General features: G+C 31.7%; 1 protein-coding gene across 6 annotated transcripts in view; it reads right to left on the reverse strand.

The window, feature by feature from the left end:
- The window catches only part of PPP1R12A (protein phosphatase 1 regulatory subunit 12A), a 139851-nt gene that overhangs the window by 32843 nt on the left and 84727 nt on the right, over window positions 1-22281 (reverse strand). For 3 of the 6 annotated variants that reach the window (XM_081310750.1, XM_081310754.1, XM_081310753.1), the window contains exons 6-15: window positions 21079-21153; window positions 20324-20412; window positions 20020-20177; window positions 15905-16029; window positions 10025-10141; window positions 9442-9657; window positions 7510-7604; window positions 6660-6764; window positions 5167-5334; window positions 4609-4785 (exon numbers count right to left, since the gene is read on the reverse strand). In XM_081310750.1, coding sequence (XP_081166876.1) covers window positions 4609-4785; window positions 5167-5334; window positions 6660-6764; window positions 7510-7604; window positions 9442-9657; window positions 10025-10141; window positions 15905-16029; window positions 20020-20177; window positions 20324-20412; window positions 21079-21153 — 1325 coding nt within the window. The remainder of the gene's footprint in view (window positions 1-4608; window positions 4786-5166; window positions 5335-6659; window positions 6765-7509; window positions 7605-9441; window positions 9658-10024; window positions 10142-15904; window positions 16030-20019; window positions 20178-20323; window positions 20413-21078; window positions 21154-22281) is intronic. The other 3 variants (XM_081310751.1, XM_081310755.1, XM_081310752.1) reach the window with 3 other exon arrangements.

The following is a 22281-nucleotide window of genomic DNA, read 5'->3' on the forward strand; positions in this document are numbered from 1 at the left end:
AGAGAGGCAACGTCAGTCCAGGCCCCTCATAGTTCATACACACAGCCATGGCTGGCCCATGACAATCTTATTTAAAATTCTGCTACATATAGTTTTTGTCTGTACCAACGTACAAATGCATGTGAGTACATCTGTGAGGACCTGCCTGCTCTTCCTTCTGGTGCTACACTAAGCTTTACACTTCTCATTCTCCCACTGGTTTTTTTTTGTTGTTGTTGTTTTGTTTTTTTAGTTTTTGGTGGACACAACATCTTTATTTTATTTTTTTATGTGGTGCTGAGGATCGAACCCAGCGCCCCTGCATATGCCAGGGGAGCGCGCTACAGCTTGAGCCACATCCCCAGCCCTCTCCCACTGTTTTATAAAGCTCATTTTATCAACTGTTATAAGTTTTCAGACTTTTACTTAGATTTTATTTTAAATAACAACTGAGTTTTCTGGGAGCAAGTAATATGAAAGGAGAAAGACAATAATCAACAATCTTGTTATTAAGATTGTATAATGTATACGAAACATTATTCTGGGATACGATAAAAAATAAAGACCTGTTTTTCTGTAGAAACAGGTATACAAATTTGGGAAATGATAAATATTCCATTCCGATCCTTTTTAGGAAAATCATAAAACTACTAAAGGGTCTGAGGTGTACTGAGAGAAGTAACCTATTTAAATATTTCCCCAAATTATTTCAAGTACAGAATCTTTCTTCTTCTTTTGGTGGCACATTTATTAAATGTGAAAAAGTGTTTCTAGGAAATTCAGCCTGAAAAATGTGATACAATCTATTTTTTTCGCTCATTAGTTTAATTCTTATTTATATACTAACTGCCTCTTTTGAACTTCTACCAGATAAAAAGAATAAAAAAATTAAAGATCAAACCTAAAGTGGTAACTAATTTGGTTTAAAATAGGTCAGACAGATGCATATATCACTTCAGCGTTACCTGAACTATTCTGAAAGAATGAACATGGACTGTGAATTCTGGCTACAACTCTACATGGTTGAATTTTCACATTTAGTTTAGAAGAGAGAAACTGCATTGCCACTTTACTCTTTTTACCCCACCATGGCAAATAACACCAATCAACTATCACACTCTCTTCCAATGGGCCTGGATCCCTTCTTAATACATTTACAAGATGTCATGAAAAGTTAACAAACCCATCACACTTACTGGGGAGAGAAGTAAAAGTTTTCTGAAAAACTTATAGAAGATCTGTTCACTTAAACTTTCCATATGTATTTGTCTTAAATTAACATGAAATCTAGCCTATTAATTTGTAACTTAAAACACAGTTCCTATAGCTGATAGTCACCACCTGATATTCTGTTCCTGTCTCCTCTTTTGGAGTAATTATGTAAAGTATGAAGACAGACCTTTAAGAATAGAACAGACAGAAAAAAATATATGGTAGACTATATCAGCCAAACTCCATTGTTGCCTTAATTACTGCTGTATCATAGTGTCTAACTACACTTTTTTCTTCTCATTACACAGGGTGTGTAATTTGTCTTAGATTATTCTGAGCAACTCAAAGGTCATTTTGTTTTTTCAATAAGATATTTTTTCTTATAAATTCAATTATTCTACATTTTAAAAATTTAACTGATATTTATTAGCTAAAATACTTATAATAGTTCTATTTTGGCTACTCAACCAAATTACATTTTTGAAAACCTGACACCAGCCCTTTCTGTATCATTTAGCTTTATTCCTTCCAGAAGAAATACAAATGGGCAAATGGGAGATAGCTGAACCAAGGAAAAAATGGTGGAAGAGAGTAGTTATACAAAAGCAACAATTCCAAGTAAGTATGAAGTTATTTGTAAGGTACTCTTTTGCAGTTTGAAAAGACTGGAGAATTACAAATACTTAAAATGGTCAAGGATTTTGCTATTTATGCTCCACCTATTTAAATCTAGCTTCTCCCTACTTCCAAAACAGAAATTAATACACTGGAATTCTTAACTAAGAAAAACAGGAAATCTCAACACAGTCTAATAAAAAGCAACAGGAAAATTCAAGAACACTGTGTAAATTTAAAAGTGTGTATAGTAAATATTATATAAAATCCTAAAGGCATGGTAAGGTACCTAATGGTATAAATGTGTCGATTTATCTTTTTTAGTCACAATGTATTTTTTAAAATACTTTGTTTAGTTGTTGATGGACCTTTATTTATTTGTTAATTTATATGTGGTGCTGAGAATCAAACCCAGTGCCTCAGACATGCTAGGCAAGCACTATACCACTGATCCACAACCTCAGCCCAGCCACAATGTATTTAAAATTATCATATATACATTTTAAGGCAAAATATGAACCATAAACACTTAGGACCAATGATGAAATTTGATAACAGAAGCTAACAATGTATTAAAAACTGCAAATGACTATTTCACATTAAAGAACACACAAACATTAATAATACCGCAAACATCATTAAAACAAAGACAAACAAAATCTCTACAATAAGACCAAAAACAATGTCAGCAGACACATTTTGTTATGTTACTAGAATCTGCATTGTTCTAACAATTTATCAAAAATTTAATTTTCAATCTTTAATTTCTTCCATTAAAACTAGTTTAGGACTGATTCTAAAAGTCAAATTCAACTCTCTCCAAAAGAAAGAAACAAACAAAGAAACAAAAATCTGACATCAAGAATCATAATTTGAGCTAGGGTTGTAGTTCAGTGATAAAGAGCTTTCTCAGCATGCAGAAGTCCCTGGATTTTATCCCTAATATGGCACCCTCCAAAAATCCTCATAATTTGTTTTGAAGCAACTGATGATTCTGGGAGATAGTCATGAGGTTTTACCTGTCATTGAAGAAATTTTTAAAAGCATGAAATGCTGGAGACAGAAAGTATTCCAGAGTTAAAAAATTACATAAATCAAGTACTCCTTTTTTTTTTCTTTTTGGTTGTTCACAACATTATCAAGTACTCCTTTTTACAGAAGAAAATTCTGATCTTAAGGATCAAGCCATAGCAAGGGACTGGTGTAGCTCAGTACAGAGGCCCTGGGTTCAAGTCCTAGCACTGCCTTTAAAAAAAAAAAAAAAGTACGGTAAGGATTAAAAAATGAAGAACTTCTCTTCTTCAACACATCCATCAAAAACAGGCTAAGCCTACAAACTTATTTTGATAAATTTGATCAAATGATTGATTACTTTAAGGATAAGAATGATGTGTGATATCCTCTAATGTCTGTTGGTATATGAAAGCACCATAAAAACCTAAACTGGACTTAAATTTGTAGAAAATAATAATTAAAATGAACATGATATGCTAGTATTCCACTCAAAAAAGTGCTAACCATTTACAGTGGTGTTATATAAGTTTGATTAAAATTCACCATTAAAATAGGAATGAAACCTAAATATGCTAATAGTAACTAAAGATGCTATGATAGGAAAGAAAATATTTAACAATAACTTGTTATGTTTTATATATTCAAAAACAAATACTATGATTAGGCCATAATACTACAGGCAAAGCACAATTACTAGGCACTCGAGAAAAGCACTCTGTATATAACACTGTGATAGAAACAAAAAATGTTAATCCCATCAGTATTTTAGTAAGAAAAATGTAGTCATGTAGCTAATTTAATTTTCCAAGAATATAATATAAAATCAAAGCTGATATTTAGTGTACTAAGATTTCAATTTCTTTTAAAGAGGAAAAAATAAAATTCAAAACTAGGGACTGTGTTTGACATAGCAGAAAGAACCGGACTGATTCTACAATCTTGGGGTGTATCTCAGCTTTCACACCAATTAATCAACTATACAAAATTGGATAGTCACATAATACCTCTAGGTCTCAGTTTCCTTCTGTGAAGCAAAAAGATATCACAAAAGATAAGTAAGCTCCTTCCTACATCTATGATTCCATTTCAATAGGCAGCAGCAGGAAGATGTGAACAATATTCCTAAGTACATTTAAGCACATAAAATAAATTCAGATTCTTTGTACCAGATCTATAAGAATTAACTGAATGTATTTTACAAAACTAAAATTATTTGGCTTATACCTATAAAAAGAGCCCTTCCATCACCAAAAGAATATATATATTTATACATTTTATACATACGTGTGTGTGTGTGTGTGTGTGTGTGTGTGTATATATATATATATATATATATATATATATATATATATATATTTTATTTTATTTTATTTTATTTTTTTGGTGGTGTTAGAGATGGAACCCAGGGCCTTGCTAGGCAAGCACTCTACCACTGGATGGGTACACCCAGAAAAGAATTTTAAGAGGAAAATTTCAAAACAGCTTAACATTCATCAAATTTCTAAATAACAGGAGGAAATAATGTGAAAAAATAAGTAAGAAGACAACTATGAGGCTTACTGCCTTTAAACAAAAACATTAATTCTCTCAGAGATGGATTACTAAATCTAAATACTAATAATTGCTAGTTATTTCAATTTAAATAGTTTCAAGCTGACATAGAGTATTTCATTTAATAGTCTATTGGAGAGATGGTCGTCAACTTCCCAAAATTTAAAAAACAAAAAACAAAACCAACTTTCATCACTAAGCAAACATATCAGCAGTAGTGTTAGGACCTTTACACACCTGCGTCTCTCCCTGACCTCTGATGTGGAGGAGACAGTGCCAGCAGTAGTTGTAGTCAGGGTTGTGGTAGAAGCTGCAGCATTTACAACAGTTGGAGCAACAGGAATGGTCACTGCCGTAGGAACACTGTCCTTTTCTTTTTCAGTACTATCATCAGCCCACAAACGATTTGAGGTACTATAGCATCATAAGCAGCAACACAAAAAGAGAAAAGGAAAACAGCTAAACAATGAAAGCACTTTCTAGCAGCTGAACACATGTGACTACAGGGATGGATTTTTTAAAAACACAAGGTGAGACATCTTTCAACTATGAACAAAAAAGCTCACCCTGAGATGTCAAAGAGAGAAATTTACATTTTAAACAATCTAATTCAGGAACTTATTCTGTTTTCCCCAAACATGCATAATTGCTTCTTTTTGGAATCGATTTTTGTTTGGAAATAAATTTAGTAAGATAAATGAAAAAAATCCAGAGCCCCACAATCTTCTAAACAAATATGCATGCACATACATAAGCACACAGTAGACCTGAACATAAAATGTATCTGTAACTTACCTGCTTTGTGTGCCTGCTGAGGAAGAACCCGTTGTAATCTTTGTAGTAGTGCTTGTGCTGGAAAGCAGGCTTTTCTGAAGCCCAGCTGCAGAGGTAACTGTTGGTGTTGATGTGGTACTTGGAACACTAGAACTAATCAAATCATCTTGTCTTCTACCAAAGGAGCAACTAAAGGAAAGAGTCATATCTATATAGGATGTGTCTGAATGTGTGTTCTATATTTAATGTCTAATACATTATACAAATTCACAAGACCAGGAAATATCTAAGAAACTGTGTTCCTAAATATACCACCAGCTCCAGCACCAAGAGTTGCATCTACAACTTGCTAGAGTTTAGATGATTTCACTAATTAAGTAGTGTATCATTTTACTGCCTGCTTCCAACTCCTTTGAAAAAACCCAAAGATAATCTGATTTGATATTTCATACTTCTGGAATATTCAAGATCATATGGTCATACCAGATGGGTCCTAAGAAAATGCACTGGTAGGGCTGGGGTTGTGGCTCAGCAGTAGAGCCCTTGCTAGCATGTGAGAGGCCCTGGGTTCGATCCTCAGCACCACATAAAAATAAACAAATATAATAAAGGCATGCTGTCCATCTACAACTAAGAAAGAAAGAGAGAGAGAGAGGGAGGGAGGGAGGGAGGGAGGGAGGGAGGGAGGGAGGGAGGGAGGAAGGAAGGAAGGAAGGAAGGAAGGAAGGAAGGAAGGAAGGAAGGAAGGAAGGAAATGCACTGGTGTGGTTTTATCCAAGGAAAAGCAAAACATTTTACTTTTTAGGAAAAAAAAAAGAAAGAAAAAGAAATAACACTTATTTTTGTTCTTTTGTGGTACCGAGGATTGAACCCAGGGTATTGTACATGCTCGACAAGCACTCTACTACTGAATTACATCTCCAGTCCTTCTAAAACATTTTTTGAGACAGGATCTTGCTAAGTTACCCATGCTGGCCTCAAATTCTCAATGGTCCTGCTTCAATCCTGAGTGGCTGGGATTACAGGTGTATGATACCATGCCCCACAAGGAAATTTTTCTGGCTATGGTTCAGATTCCTAGGAGAGACCCATGCCTCCATTATACTTGTTCATTTCTTACTCTTTTCAGTTGCTTTTAGCAGACAATTAATTTATAAGGTTTATTTTCTTCTTCAAGATGATAATACTAATATTCCACTGAATGATGACCAGATCTTAAATAGAGACACTGACCTATTTCAGTTGCTCTACTTATTTATATAATAAATTGCTATGAAAAATGCTTCATAATATATCAAGTTTAAATATATCATAGAAAGGCATAAGTAAAAATAAACCCACCCAACTTTAAATACATTACTGCCTTTAAATCAAGTTTTACGTATATGAGAAAAGATATAATATTTAATCAGAGTACCTAATGCTTAACTGATATTAAACTGAGGGCTTGAAACAAACTGCCTAATATTTTTATAAAAGAATACATAAAAACCATCTAAGAATTCCATTATTACCTTTTATGATAAGTTGATCCTTCATTAATTGAGCTGTTTTTTTTAAGATCATCTTCCCATTTTCTTCTTGTATAAGAGCTACTTGTTCGCAAACTCAAAGAGTCTCTGTAAAGAGAATACCCTTCAGATTCTGATGACATTAAAACAAGATTTAAAAAGTTGCACACTAATAATAAATACTAGTAGAAGCAGAAACTAATAGAATCCCATGGGAAAATACTTTGGTGCATTTACCAATAAGTGAGAGTAATTATTCTATTCCCATGGTATAATCCTAAATATGGGGAAAAAATTAAGATATTTACAGAAATATTATTTGTGATCACAAAATATTAGACCAAATGCCCATAGCAGAAGATCTATTCTATGGCATAATTCACTGATGAAAAATAATATTTTTTGAGAATATATACTAACATGTTAAGATTGATTATGAGATGCTAGGTGAAAAAAATATCCAGGCACACAAATGGATGTTATAATGTGATTACAACTATATTAAAAAGTTCACAAACTCTAAAATGTGCTGAAAATAGGAAGGAACCAAGGAAAATAATGAAACTGATTGAGCTTTTCCTCTCTTCTTTCCCCCTTTCCAAATATTTGAAATGTTTAGAGAATTTGTGCTGCTACTTTCCCTGTACTCTGTTCCAGCCATATGGCCTTCTTTGCTACTGTATACATGTACTAAGCCTGAACTCCTAAGACCATGTACCTGGTGTTCTATCAGGAACATCCCCTATCTCTTCCAGATTCCATACTCACATAAATACAAAACTTATGTATTAATTTTGATGCTAGATAACAAAGATTTAAAGTAAAGGCATAAAGCAAATCATAATAAACTTACCTGTTTTCTTTCTCTTCAATGTCAGATGTGCTAGCTAGACGTCTTGGTATAGTAGGTGCAACATATGCAAGCCTTGCTCCTTTACTCTCTCTCTCCTGCACAATAGGAAAAAAAAAACAAAAAACAAAAAACGAATGAAAATAATATTGTGTGCTGAAAACAGTCATTGCTAAAAATATTAAGAAACAGTTATTCAACAATGCATAATTACAGGCTATCACAATTTATAGTATTTCCATATTTCTTAGGTAAGCTCTAAAACTGACACACATCAATAATCAGGCACTGATGGATATGGTGGCATGTACCTGTAATCCCAGTCCTAGAGACTGAGGTGGGAAGATCAAGTATGAGGCCAGTCTCAGCCACTCAGGGAGACTCTCAGCCACTTTGTGAGACTTTCAAAATAAAAAATAAAAGGACTAGGGATGTAGTGTAGTGGTAAAGTGTCCCTGAATTCAACCCTAGTACAAAAATAAATAAATAAAAATCAAGTACTATATAAGCTCTGAAATATGGCCTGTTGAACTAATTTTCTTCATTCTCCTTAAATCTAGAATTAGAAAAAAACATAAGAAAGCAAATTTCTTTTACTTCTTAAGGATTTTTGATAAGACTTCTGACATTAAAATAATGTAGTACTGCAAGCTAAAACACTCTGCTTCTCTGACTGTCTCAAATAATGTCTGAAGTATGGTTCATTGATAATTCCTAATCATTTGTTATATAAGCTATCCATAACCTTGTGAGTCTATACCTTAATAATACATTAAAATATTCAAAACAATCTAAATTATGTTTATCCAAATATGGCTGTGTGTAGTGACAATGATGGGTTTACTGACATACAATCCTGAAAAATAATTAGGCAATAAATTTATAAAAAGCAAAAAATATTAAATTAACTGAGGAAAAATTTGATCTCTATATTTCTGATAACAAGGAAACATATGAAAACTACATATATGGAGTACAAGCACAGAATATAAACAATCTAATTATTATACAATGGCACTGAATAAAAAGACATATCTGTTTGATTCCAAATTAATACTGCCTTTCAAGTGTAAATAAAAGTACTTATTAAGACAAAGTTGCTCGTAATGTATCAAATCAAAAAGCTGGTAAAGAAACTGTAGATACTGGATGAATATGAGTAGAATCACATTCGGAAAAAAAAAATGTGTCCCTAAGCTTTGGAAAACTCGTGAAATCATAATAAATAATAAACTTATTCCTTAATATATTCTATTATAAAATGTAGGTGAAGGATTTTCTCCAAATGTTTTGAAATATGCCATGTGGTTTTATTTTTATTAGTTCATTTTAGTTATAAATAACATTGGGGTTCATTTTGAAATAAATATACAAGCCTGGAATAAAATTTGTTCTAATTCAGTCCCCAGTATTTCCCCTTTCCCTTTCTTACTCCTTCCTTATTTTCTTTTATTCTACTGATCTTTCTTTTATTTATAGTGTTTTTAAAAATTAGCATCTTGTAAATATACATACAGGTGAGAGTCACTGTGAAGTATATTCATATATGTACAGAGGAAAGTTTGGCACTGCTCTTGCCTTTTCCTATCATTCCTCCTTCTGTTTCAACCTTCTTTCTCTACTCCACTAATTTCTTCTACTTTCATGGGATCCCCCTTTTTCTTTCTTTTTCTCTTTAAAGATTTTTTAAACTTAAGTTAGTAATAATCCTAAAATTTATATTTTGAGCAAAGACATGTGATCTTCTCAGTACTTATAAGTCCACACATATATTTATTCAAGGTGGTACATTTTGTAGTATATAATTAAGTCTGGTGAATTAACTTGAGATCTAGGATTTAAAGATATCTAGTAGAAAACCTATCAGATTTGATGTTTCTAGAAAATAAATTATTAAAGAGTTTTATAGAAACCCCAGAATGTGAAACAGATTACCTTTTCTTTATTATCCAAAGAGGAGGAAAGTCTGGGACTTGAAGCTGAACGTATAACACCTGCAGTGTCTTTTTCTTTCTGAGCCTCTTTAGATGCTGTGATTTCAGCAAGTGCACCATAACTGCCAGTCTTTCTAAGTCCTAACCTCCAAGATGCAGGAGATTCATCTTTTCTCTCTTCTTCTTTGGGAGAAATTTTTGTAGTTGAAGTTGGAAACTGTTTTTATTAAGAAAAAAAAAATTATCCAAACTGATTAGTCCTGAATTTGGAAATGATTAAGTTTTCAGATAATGTCTAAAATTATAGTTAATAGTTTGAGAAAACACTTTTACTAGATAGGTTAATATCTTAGTTAAAAAAGTAAAAATCTAAAACTGAAAGAGGAACAGACTATCTTTACAGATGTTAGATTAGAGAAAACACTACACACTTTATATCACGCAGAAAATTTATGATGCAGATACAAAAAACAAAAATGAGCACACCATAAGGACTTAAAACCATGCATCTTTGGAACCAGTATTTGTATTAAACTTGTTATATTGTATCCTAATATAAATTCTTGCACATAGAAATGCCTCACCATAGATTTTTCACCCTTATTGGGCACAAGAACAATGCCAGTTTTGCGCAAGCCCTGCCTCCATGATGCAGGATCTATTGATTCCACCACAGGCATGATAGGAGCAATGAAATCATACTAAAGCCAATTAAAATGAGACAGGTAAAGAGATAGATTGAAAGCATGAAAACAAAAAAGGAAGTTATGAGCAAAATATACTTTTTTTTCCTTTTTAAAAGAAATTTATAATAGATCAATAATTCAGTAATGACCCAATTTTTGAAAAATCACTGGGAATAAATTCTGGTTTTAGCACAAAGATGATCTGAATGAAATCAATTAAAAAACCTCTAAAGCAGCTGAAGGCACATACAGTAGATAATATAATAGTATCTGAGTGAACAAACTACTGCATAAGAATTGTTTTACCCATTTTTATATTCTGGTTAAAATTTAAATGAAAATCTGATAACTGATATTTTCTAAGTATAACATTTAATTCAATAATATCTAAAATGTCACAACTTCAAATTTACTGTTTGATTTTCTCACCAAACATTAAACATTTCAACTATTTTTTAAATGTACAAATAATTACTCCACTCCTTAAGGCGTTCTAATAATTGTAATTTTTTCCTAAAAATGCAACATTGTTCACTTCAAATAGTTCACTTCATCAATTTTCAGTTCCAGAATTTAAGTGTTCAACTACAGTTAAATATAAAAAAGTGAACACACAAGTATCTACTTGCTACAAGCAGAAAGTATTGTTTTTCTTTTTAAGACCTTTCTTTTATATTTATTTTCAAAGACTGCTATAGTTAGCATATTAATAGAGCATGTTAAAGTTCCCACTTCACAGACAAAATTCTCATAAGATACCTTTAGTACTTCAATTAATCATTTTGTATCAAAACACAGCAGAGTCCAGAGTGTGGGATATTTTAAAGTTTTGACAGAAGTACAGTGACATCTCTTGGACACTGTACAAAAGCCATCATTAATTTATTTGCACCTGACTATTTAATAAATGAAACAAGTATTTCTTTGGCCAAGTACACCTGGTGGGAGAGGAGTGCAAAATACCAGGGATTCAGTTGACCAAGAAATATTCTATGCAGTAACATAGGTACTGAGACAAGAGTATACATTTTAGGTTTTGCAGACCACTGATAATATATAAATAAAACAGTGTGGCTATGTTCCAAAAAATTTTTATTTAGGGACAACAGAATCTGATTTGATGTCCAAAATAGTCTTTTATTTTTCTCAATTATTTCTACATGTTAAAGCCATTCTTAATTGTGGATTATACAAAAATATAGTAGTGGGCCCACCAGTTATAGTTTAGCACCCCCTGCTTGAGAACCCATCTTCCCCGCCAAAACCAAAAACAAATGTTTCTCCTGCAGACAGACAGGAGATAACATATGCTTTGTTATAACAGAAGCTAACATTTAACAAAATGTTTACTAGTATTTGGCCCAAAGCTATTTCAGAGTTGAGACAACTGAGGAAGTAATATCTATTTCGAAATGGGCATTTGTTGCACTGTAATGACTGATATACCTCTATTCTGCCTGACATAAATTTGGATTTAGGTACTGGTTTCTATGTTTAAAATTATTTTCCACAATTTTACTTGGTGCATAAATCTTTCTGAAATAATGAACAATCAATACTTTCTTCCTGGTCTTATAATAAGACATATCTTCATTTTCCTACTGTGGTGACCACTTATCCTTTTCTTAGATCCCTCTCCCCTGTATTTTTTATTTTTTTATTAGCAACGTTCCTTTCCTAGTACTGCAAGATAAGTATCCTAAATATCTCAGATCTCCCATTTTGCCTTGTATTTTCTTCTGCTGAGAGCAGAATCTTTTCTACTTCTTCAGGTTAAATATTACTTTTATTCAGGTTATTCTCAAATTTAACTGTTATTTTCAGGTTCACTCTAACTCCTAAATTCCCAGTCCTGACATTTTATTTCCCTGTAGAGCTACCTATCTAGAACTATATTTGGAACTTGAAACTGAACATATCTAAAGTCAAATACTTTTGCTTCCAAAACAACTCTTAACTCATTTTCTATTTCTAGTAAAGGCACCAATGTTATTTGTTCAATTCCCACAATCATGTTAGACTTCCTTCTCATCTCCTTCCATTCATAAGTTAGGTGCCAAGTTTCCAAATCCCCTTTCCTTTTTAAGCATACACCCACTTCCCTAGTTTACACTCTTATCACTGTGGGTAACTTCAATGATTTTCTGATAAATCTTTCCTTAATCAGTCTCTGCCAGAATGAATATTATGAAAAAATAATTTTCTGCTGGGCACAATGGTGTATACTTGTAATCTCAACAGCTCTGGAGGTTGAAGCAGGAGGATCCTGAGTTCAAGCCAGCCTGAGCAATTTAGTAAGGCCCTAAGCAATTCAGCAAGACCCTGTCTCTAAATACAAAAAGGGTTGGGGATGTGGCTCAGTGGTTAAGCATTTCTGGGTTCGATCATTGGTACAAAAAAAAAAAAAAAAGGAAAGAAAGAATAATTTTCTCATGGCACTGTTCATGCATTTTCTGTGATACTCTATCATCAAATAAATTCTAAAAGTATAACCATAGAAGTGAATCAGATATTCCATAATTTGGCTCTACTCTTCTTGCTTTATGTGCATATATGTACTCTATAACTAATCAAACTGAACAATTCATTTTTCCTACCAAATATTATCTCTACTTGCTCATATTATTTTTCATCTCTCCTTTTATACAAACTCGTCTCTCTTAAAGTACTACCTACTCATCATTCAAGATCTATCACAAATGTTCTGTTCCCATTACTTTAAATCAAATGTAATTTTTATACTATCATACCATTATGTTGCATTTGTCCTTTTTTATTGACGTATTTCATGTACCCACAGCAGAGACTTGTCTTTTATCAAATTATTATTATGCTTTTAATATTGGATTTGATTAACTAGAACACAAAATTCCAAGAATTTTTGCCACCCAGTAAAGAAAATATGATTTACACTTCTTTGGACTATATACCCATACAACACAGTAGGTAATCTGTTCCAAAGGTAACTATAATGCTTACTTTGACTATAGAGTGTAATATAGTCTTATTGTTAGTTAACAACTTAAAGCATAAAATCAAACTGATAGTTTTATATATAACATCTCCACAAATTATCTGCCTGGTACAGAAATAATTCTTTAATTTTAGCTCAACATTTAAGAACTTGAAGGATTATTTAAAGTGAATAGTTCTATTTTTTGTTGTTGTTGTTGTTGTTAAAGTTACCCTGCCTTAATAGAAAATAAACAGCATTTAAAATATTCTGTATGCTTCCCTTTTTTGTGATCTATTCCTTTCCATGAGCACACACATATACATATAAATATATATAGTTTCATACAGTAGGCACTAGTGGAGGAAGCTGAAAAAGTTAACATAATTTTGTGTTAATGTTAAAAGCAGAGCAGTGACTGGAAATGTACAAATTAGAACCCTTAAAAGCAAAATCTTTTAAGATGCATTTACAAATTAACAATTCATTTAAAAAATTCGTATCTGTTAAGGTCTCTCAAGTTATATGTAAAATCTTGAAAAAAAACCCTAACACTAAAATGCTAAATAAAAGTAAATAAAAGAATATGAGTATCATTAAGTATAAGAACAAATTTTAGAAGTCATGTAATACCGATAAGACTCCCCCACCCATTAAAAATAATTCAAATTTTTAGTACAAAGTTTTACTGCTTTGAATAAAACGTGGTTACAAAACTCCAAGAACAAAGACTGAAATGATATGATCTTCAAAGTAAATTATGATGCTTAAAATTCAGAATTAAATGGAATTTCTAAATGGGCAAGTAAATAGAAGCAGGTGTTTATTATTGAATCAATTAGATTATAGAATCAAAAGTGATTTTGAGTAAGAACTTTTATAGCAAAAATACTGGTACACTAAGTTAACACAGGTATCAAGTATATACTTTCAGTTAGGGTGTCAGGTATAAATTGAAAAATTAATTGACATAAATCTAGGGTTCTGTCTGAGAAAAAGAAAACTGAACACAAGAAGACTATTTAAGCACTGGACTATAGGAGGAGAGGGACTGTTCAACCAAATACCAAGAGAAACCAAGAGAAAAAGAGACAGATACACTCAAAGGATTGGAGCTTCTGGGAACTTGTGATGATCCCATGGTCCTAACAGACAATAAATCAAAAGAATGAAAGGGTGCAGGAACAATTTTAGTATTCACTGAAGAAATACATGGGGGTTCCAGAAATAAATTAAACTTCAGTTCAACTGTACTTTAGTGATACTACTTATAACATAACAGTTTTTAAAATTCTACAGAAAAATTAATTTTAGAGAATTTCATATTAAAGCATACATAATTATGATCATATGACATAGGCTCAAGAAGCCCTCAGTTCTGGAATATAGAAAGTCAATCATATATGACATTTGAACTATATCAGTGAAATCCATACATTTCTACCACTATGAATTTATGTTATTGTTTTACTTGGGAAAAGTTTTAGAGAAGAATTATTACTAACAGTACAGGCTTTTAGAAAAATTTTCTAGTTTATGATTACAAAAAAGATCTATATTTTGAGCACCCTAAATAAGACTGACAACATAATAGAAACACAGTGGGTATTTGAAATAGGTTCTCAAATCCATGCAGCCCAAATATTGTCAGATAAGCAACAAAGTACGAATTTTAAAGACAGAGATATATCAATTGAACACAATGTGCAATCCTTGAGTGAAAGCTCAATTTGAAAAAAAAGCACAAAAGAAAAAAATCTGAGTATATATATTAGTTAAAATAACAGTCCTGTATCAAAGTTAAAATCTCCTCTGTAGGAATGAAGGAAAATGCCTTCATATTTAGGAGATACTGACATTCAGGGATGTAGTTTTATTATAACTACACTCAATTGTTAAATGTTTTTTAGGGGGAAAGTTTCTTTGTATAGAGAGTATACTCATTAAAGATAAGGAGGAGTTGATGAGGAGAAATCTTTATAAAGACACAAATAGGTTAAAATGAAACAGCAACAAGAAAGAAACCTACTCTTTAATTTGGGTTAAAAGGACAGGTTCTAGAGTAGAAATGAAAAGGCAAGTCTTCAAAAAGAGTAACACTCCAATTGGAAAAACTGCTTTGGTGTAGAACAGAGGCAGAGAGGAAAAAGAAGAAATAAAATTAACATTTTGGGAGAACACTTAATCACTAGTCAAGCTCATTGTCTCAACCAATCCTTATAATATTAACGTTACTTCTCTTTATTATGTCTTATGACAGATAAGGAAGATAACTCACACAAGGTCGTAACAAGAGGTGGCGCTGATCTCTGGTATGTCTGATCACAGAGATCATGCTCTTATTGTCATACCATAGTGGCAAGCCTAGTGTTTACAATAATATAAAGAGTTAAAAAAAATCTAGATTCTAGCTCTCATTGACTTGTGCCTTTAAACTTTTTGTGGCTAACTGACCCACATGTGAAATTATTAATACCTATACTATATTTAGCATACATAAAGGATATAAAACCTGAAATTCTTACAAAAAAATGAGAAATAAAAACTGTGATGATCATTTGTTTAAATATTATGAAAATTTTAATCTTCCTGCTATTTACTTTAACTATCAATTGTATATGTTAACTACCAACTGTAATACTGAATGCAAAAAGGATTTTAAAAAAGACTATAATATGGTTCAGAAGAAATCTCAAACTAAAATCCAGAAAAGTATAATATACTTTCTAGGAAAAACAACTAAAAATTCAGGACTCTTTTAATGAGTTAGTCCAAGTGGTGCTTAAATAGAAAACATGTATTTTTAAAAAACAATTTTGGCTTACCTTTTTAATAGGTGATGTGGGTGTTGCCTGACTTGATGACAGAGTAGGTGTTGTAACAGCTACAGGAGCTGCTTGTGTACTAGAAGTGTTGGCAGTAGTTACAGAAGTCACAGGTTTTGTCTTATCTATTAAAAAAAAAAAAGTAAGAATCAAGATTCTATAGAAATTTGGCTTCAATGGCTGTCTTTTCCTAGTTCTGATTTTTTACAAGCAGCTTTTTAAGATATTTGTAGAAATGTCTTTGTAGGCTGAAGTAAATTGTTAGGATAACATAAAAGAAACAAAATAAAGCTTTGAGAATAAGAGGCACAATCAGAACCTGATGTAATTTTCTAATGGATTTTCACTGATGATCTAAAATTTATTGCTCTTCTTTATTTCAGGAAATCTAAAAGTGTTCTCTCAATAATCAGCTTATATACCTGTAAAATAGTATGTTTAAAAGTCCCAAAGAGCATGTTTTCTTACTTCTAAAATATTTAAATGGGCACCATACTATCTTCTTAGAAAATAATCCACCTAACCAGGTAGAAGCATCATTCAACAAGTATTTATTGTCTTTATACTTAAAATACTGTGTCTTTGATACTAGAGAACTATAATTTATACTTAAAATACTGTGTCTTTGATACTAGAGAACTATCAGTCAACAAAAAGACAAAATATTTTAACTGCATGAAACTTACAGTCTAGTAGGAGAAATAGTAAGATAAACTCATGTATACTACCACGTTATTAGAAACATTAAGTTCTTCTACTTGGTTCAACTAAGAAGGGAAATTTTAATTCCTTGAGGAAAAACATCCCTAAAAGAAAAAACATAATACTCATTTCTTAATTCTCTCAATTACATGTCCAGTTTATAAATCATTTGGAAGGCAATGAAAACTTTTGACTGAGTTCCTATTTTCACCTGGTTTATGATAAAAGAACGAACACTAAAGAAAAACTGGCTAGATTAAGAATTTATCAAAGAAATAGTCAGCAAAAGTTACTTTACGGCAAGGAAAATAACCTCACATAAAGTAGAAAAAAGAAATAGTTTAGAAATTGTCAAATCAAGCTGTAGGTCTATAGGGAAAAGTCAGCTTTCTCAAGTTTGCTAAATTAAGTATGATAAATCCTGGTTGATACTAAAAGAGAGACATGAAACCATACAGAGATTACATGAATTAATTCTTCAGACACAAGTCAAATTTTCCTGGCACAACCCAGCACTAGCAGCAACAGGAAGAACAAAATTCTCATAGTACAATGCTTTAGAGGAACATTTAAAGTTAGCTCAGTGAGAAATTGAGCAGAGGGTGACTGATACGCTTAAATTTCAAATGGGAAAAAATTCAAAGTAATCTGATATATTTATAGAATTATTTACATTTAAAGAACCATACAGATCATATAGTCCAATTCTTATTTTACAATCAAGGAAATTTCAAGCAAAAGAGATAAGGAGATTTACTAGTTAGTGACAAAACTGGCCTAAGATTGAAGTGTTTTGTTTGTTTTAAACAGCTCCTCAGTGCCTAACAATGAACAATGAATTGTATTAAAAGGACCTATATTAAAAGAAAGATAAAAATCAGAAATCTCTAGAAGAAATGACTAGACTTCCAATTCTTGAATTCTACCACATAAATAGTAAAAAAAAAAAAAAAAAAAAAAGAAAAAGAAAAAAAAATTGACCATGAGTTATTCAGAGATCTGGATGTTAGTTACTCCTGACTTCCTTGGGTACATGTGCATGTAGTTTGATTTGTAATGATATACTTTACTATAGACTTAGTACTCAGAGAGGGGACTAAGTACATAAAAATAACATTAAATAGTTGAAAAAATATCTGGGCCAATGACATCATTTTATCTTTCAGGTTTTGTAAAATGAATAAAAGAAACAGTATAAATTTAAATAAAGTGATATTAGATAACTATGTATATTGATCAAATTTAATGATCATAGTTTTATACAATTATTATATGAAAGTTAACCCTTATTACAAATGCAATTGATTGCATCCATTGTATCCATGGAAGGTAGTTATTATTCTGATAAGAAATCTGAGATTAAATAAATTATCCACACATAAAATTATCTACATGAACCAGTCCACGTACTTAAACACTATGCATGCTACTTTTCATATAATTTGCTTTTATACTTAGGAATATTTAATTACTATGTTATACAAACATATAACAACATTCGGTAATTAGCAATTGTGCTAGTTTCCAATATTCCCTACACGATCATCTCACTAGGGCAAAAGATATGTTGTTATGTGACCAAATAAAATGACAGCAATGAGGAAAAATTTAAATCTCTCAGTGATTAGAATCTAGCCACCTAACATGATCTTTAAAAAGAATTTTGGCATTTTTTGTACATGTTTTACATTTAGGAAACCTTAGGAAAAATATTTTGCTGAGTGATTAAAAATAAAATGATTTGAAAATGTTGCTGTTGTGTCTAGAGGGAATATAGGAATTTCAAGAAATTGTAGAGTTTCATTTGTGTTTACCAATGACTACCAAACTGGCCCTTATAGTTTATTATTAGGCCGGGTATGGTACTGCCTGCCTATAATCCCAGGGGCTGGGAGACTGCAGCAGGATTCAAAGTTCCAGCCAGACTCAGCACCTTAGCAAGGCCCCAAGCAACTCAATAAGACTCTATCTCTAAATAAATACAAAAAAGAGTTGGGGATGTGGTTCAGGGTTTAAGTCCCCCTGAGTTCAATCCCTGGCACCAAAAAAATAAAAGTATCTATATCCCCCAAAGGGGAATGTTTTCTTCTGATTAATTTATGTTAAATGCCGCATTATGTAATTCAAAGATGAAAACATTGATATCACACCATTCAGAAGTTTTGAGCAATTAACTGATGATACAGATTGAGAAAAAAAAAAGTAAATAAAGGAATATGGCAAACAAAACTGTAAAAACAAGTAGGTCAAGGAAAAAGAAACCATATACTTAATAGTAAAAAGGAAAGAAATATAAATTATTCTAGTAGTTTTATAAAACAATTTGGGAGCATCTACGAAAACTGAAAATGTATATATCCTATGACCAAACAGTTCAATTTCTAAGTCTATTAGAAAATCTTATGCAAATATACATGGGAAGCATGATCACTAAAGCATTATTTTTTTTTAAAAAAATAAAGCTGGTGAAAACTATTTTTAATACCTTTATTTTATTTATTTTTATGTGGTGCTCAGGATCGAACCCAGGGCCTCACATGTGCTAGGCGAGTGCTCTACCGCTGAGCCACAACCCCAGCCCATATAGCATTATTTGAAACAAAAGACAGAATAAAGTTAATGTTCACCAGAAAGAAAATGAATATATTTCATGGAGTATCATTCAACAGCTAAAGAATAAATTATATATAAGAAGTTATAGATAAAGATTTATGGACACATCTTAACACTTGATGAAAAGAAAATCAAGAGGCATCACAATTCCTACAGTATGAAAACAAGCACAAATAATATTATAGTTCCTATGTATAGTAATTATGAGCATATATATAAGAGCATAAACATGGATTTGAGGATTACAGGAAAAACTCATGGTAATGGATGCCTTTGGGAAGGAAGAAAAGGGAAGCAGACTAAGGTAGGTGGTTAAAAAAGACAACTATAAAGTTTTAATTTTATTAAAAGAAATATAAATATAACTACATGCCTATAGCTATCTTTAAAATTTCTCAAAGCAAATTTTCCCATGTCCTCATGGGAAAGTATCTTAATTCAGTCCCTTTCTACCATGAGAATTTTGGGATACTGCTGGGACTAGCTTCCTGGGTTTATAGGTTTCAGAAAGCAGCAGGTACATTCTTGAATTGCTGAGGACCCCTTTGTACTCACTATCTGTGCCATTCTAGGGGAATCTGAGAAGCCTCTGCACTTTCTACAAATCTAAAATACAGGTCAGTAAATTGAAGAGGTGAACAAGAGTCTCCAAATAATTAAGAGAATAAACAATAAACTCACTAGTATACATAATTTTCTAATACTGAAAGATAATTTCTGGCTTGGCAGGGAAATCCATTTTGTCTCACTTTATAATGCAACAAATTTTTTAAAAAATTCATTTATCCTTCAAATGTTACCTGTTTCAGCTTCTGATTCTGAGTCATCTTCTTCATCTTCTTCACTGGAACAACTAGATTCATCTTTCTTTCCTTCTTCTTCTTCATCAACCTTTTCCTGTTCCAGAGATTCAATACGGGATGCATTTTTCTCTGGCTCAATAATCAAAGTCTCTTTGCTGTGAAAGGAAAATAGTCCTCAAATCATTATGAACACAAAAGGTTAAAATACTAGTTTTCCTCAGACCCGCAATAATTATGTTTGTGGCCATTATGCTAACTCATTCGTAACAATAAAAAAATATGCTTTTAATAATTTACTTACTTTTTAAAAGTCTTCTGTGACTGATTGTTTTCTATATTTGCTGTTGATTCTATTAGTGGAGATTTCTTATCCCGTTTTTCACTATGGAGCTTTATACAAAATTATTCAAAGGAAAAAATGAATACTATTAAAATCATTTTAATTAGTAAAACACAGATTTTAAAATATTAACATAGCAATTTAAAAAACAGTAAACAAACAAACAAACCCAAACAAGTAAATCAAAAGTTTACGTGTTACCTACAGTGGAGAGGGCTTGAATAAAGAAAGAATGAAAAAGACTAGAGAATTAAACAGCTCTAAGCAGGATGAAGTTGAATTTTTTAGATCCCTCCAACTTCAGTTTACTGAAAAAGTCAAGGTCTATTAACCACTTGGGATAGCTAATGGCATTTTACTTAAAAATATGTTTTCTGATGATGCAACTGGTCTTCTAAGGCCCACTTGAAAACTGAGATTTTACAATCTGAGAAAACTTTCTTACGAAATTACAAAACCCATTATTCTTGAGAATATACAGATTATTTAAATATTCGTTTTGTGAAGGGAAGGAAGGAAATAGAAATAATAAATAACACAAAAGGCTAAAATATCATCACTATCCCTTTATTCTCTCACTGCCATTTAGTTTGCTAGGAATAACTTAAAATCAAAACATAGAAAACACCACAAGAACAATTTTTAACTGTTTGAAATTTGAAGCTCTTAAGATAACTTATTAACACAGGCAGTTTTTAGGCAGTCATGATACATACCAGATTTTGTTTCTTTTGTAACTCTTCTAAATATCCTAAAATGTCTTCATCTGCTACATCAAAGGCTGTCTGGCCCTAGGCAGAAAATAGGGGAGAGGGTTAGTGATGGTTAAAAATCAATAAAATCATATAACATCTTCAAAAATTATAACCATACAGAAAGAAGTTAAGAAACATGTTTCAGTAGTTACAAATGACATGATAAATATAATTCAAAGGAGATATATGAGAAATCCATGTGAGAAGCTATTGACAATACCTTATTCTTTTTTTAATAGCTTTATTGAGATACAACATACATATCACTCATTTAAAGTGTATGATTCAGTGTTGTTTAAGAATATTCACAGAGTCGTATAACCATCACCATAATAAATTTTGGAATATTTTCATGACCCCCTCCCCAACCACTAATCTACTTTGTCTCTACATATTTACTTATGTTGCTATTTCATATAAATGGAATCATCTTTGTAAAAGGCTTCTTCACTTTTTCATGTTTTCAAAGTTCATCCATCTTATGGTGTATTATCACTACATCAACTCCTTTTTTTAATTTTATTTTGAGACAGGGTCTTGCTAAATTACCAAGTGAACTTGTGATCCTCCTGCACAGCCTGTTGAGTCACTGGGATTATAGGTGTATGCCACAACACATAGCTACTTCACTTTTTTTTTAATATTTATTTTTTTTAGTTGTAGTTGGACACAATACATTTTTTAAAATTTTTATTATGTGGTGCTGAGTATCAAACCCAAGGCCTCATTTGTGCTAGGCAAGTGCTCTACAGCTGAGCCATAACCCCAGCACCTACTTCACTACTTCTTATTGAAAAATAAAAATTCACTGCATGATGTACACATTTTGCTAATTTAATCATTGGTTAGACATTTGTTTTTGCTTAAAATAAATAATGCTGCTACAAACAGTGATGTACAAGTTTTTATGTGGACATGTTTTCACTTTCTTGGCTGTACTGATAGGAATAGAGTAACGCAACAAATGAGAACTCAGGTTTAACCTTCTGAGACCTTTTTTCTTTTTGATACCTTCCTAAAACTTAAATTTTGGTAGAGAAATTATATGTATTTCTAAACTACTTAATGTTTGGCCAGCCAGTCATAGATCTTTCTTAGTTTTAAAATCTATTTTTATTCATTGTGGGAAAAATTTTTCAAAGAACTGTTGACTTTCCCTGCTAG

Source organism: Spermophilus citellus, assembly GCF_964194105.1.
Source record: "Spermophilus citellus genome assembly, chromosome: 10".
Taxonomy (NCBI): domain Eukaryota; kingdom Metazoa; phylum Chordata; class Mammalia; order Rodentia; family Sciuridae; genus Spermophilus; species Spermophilus citellus.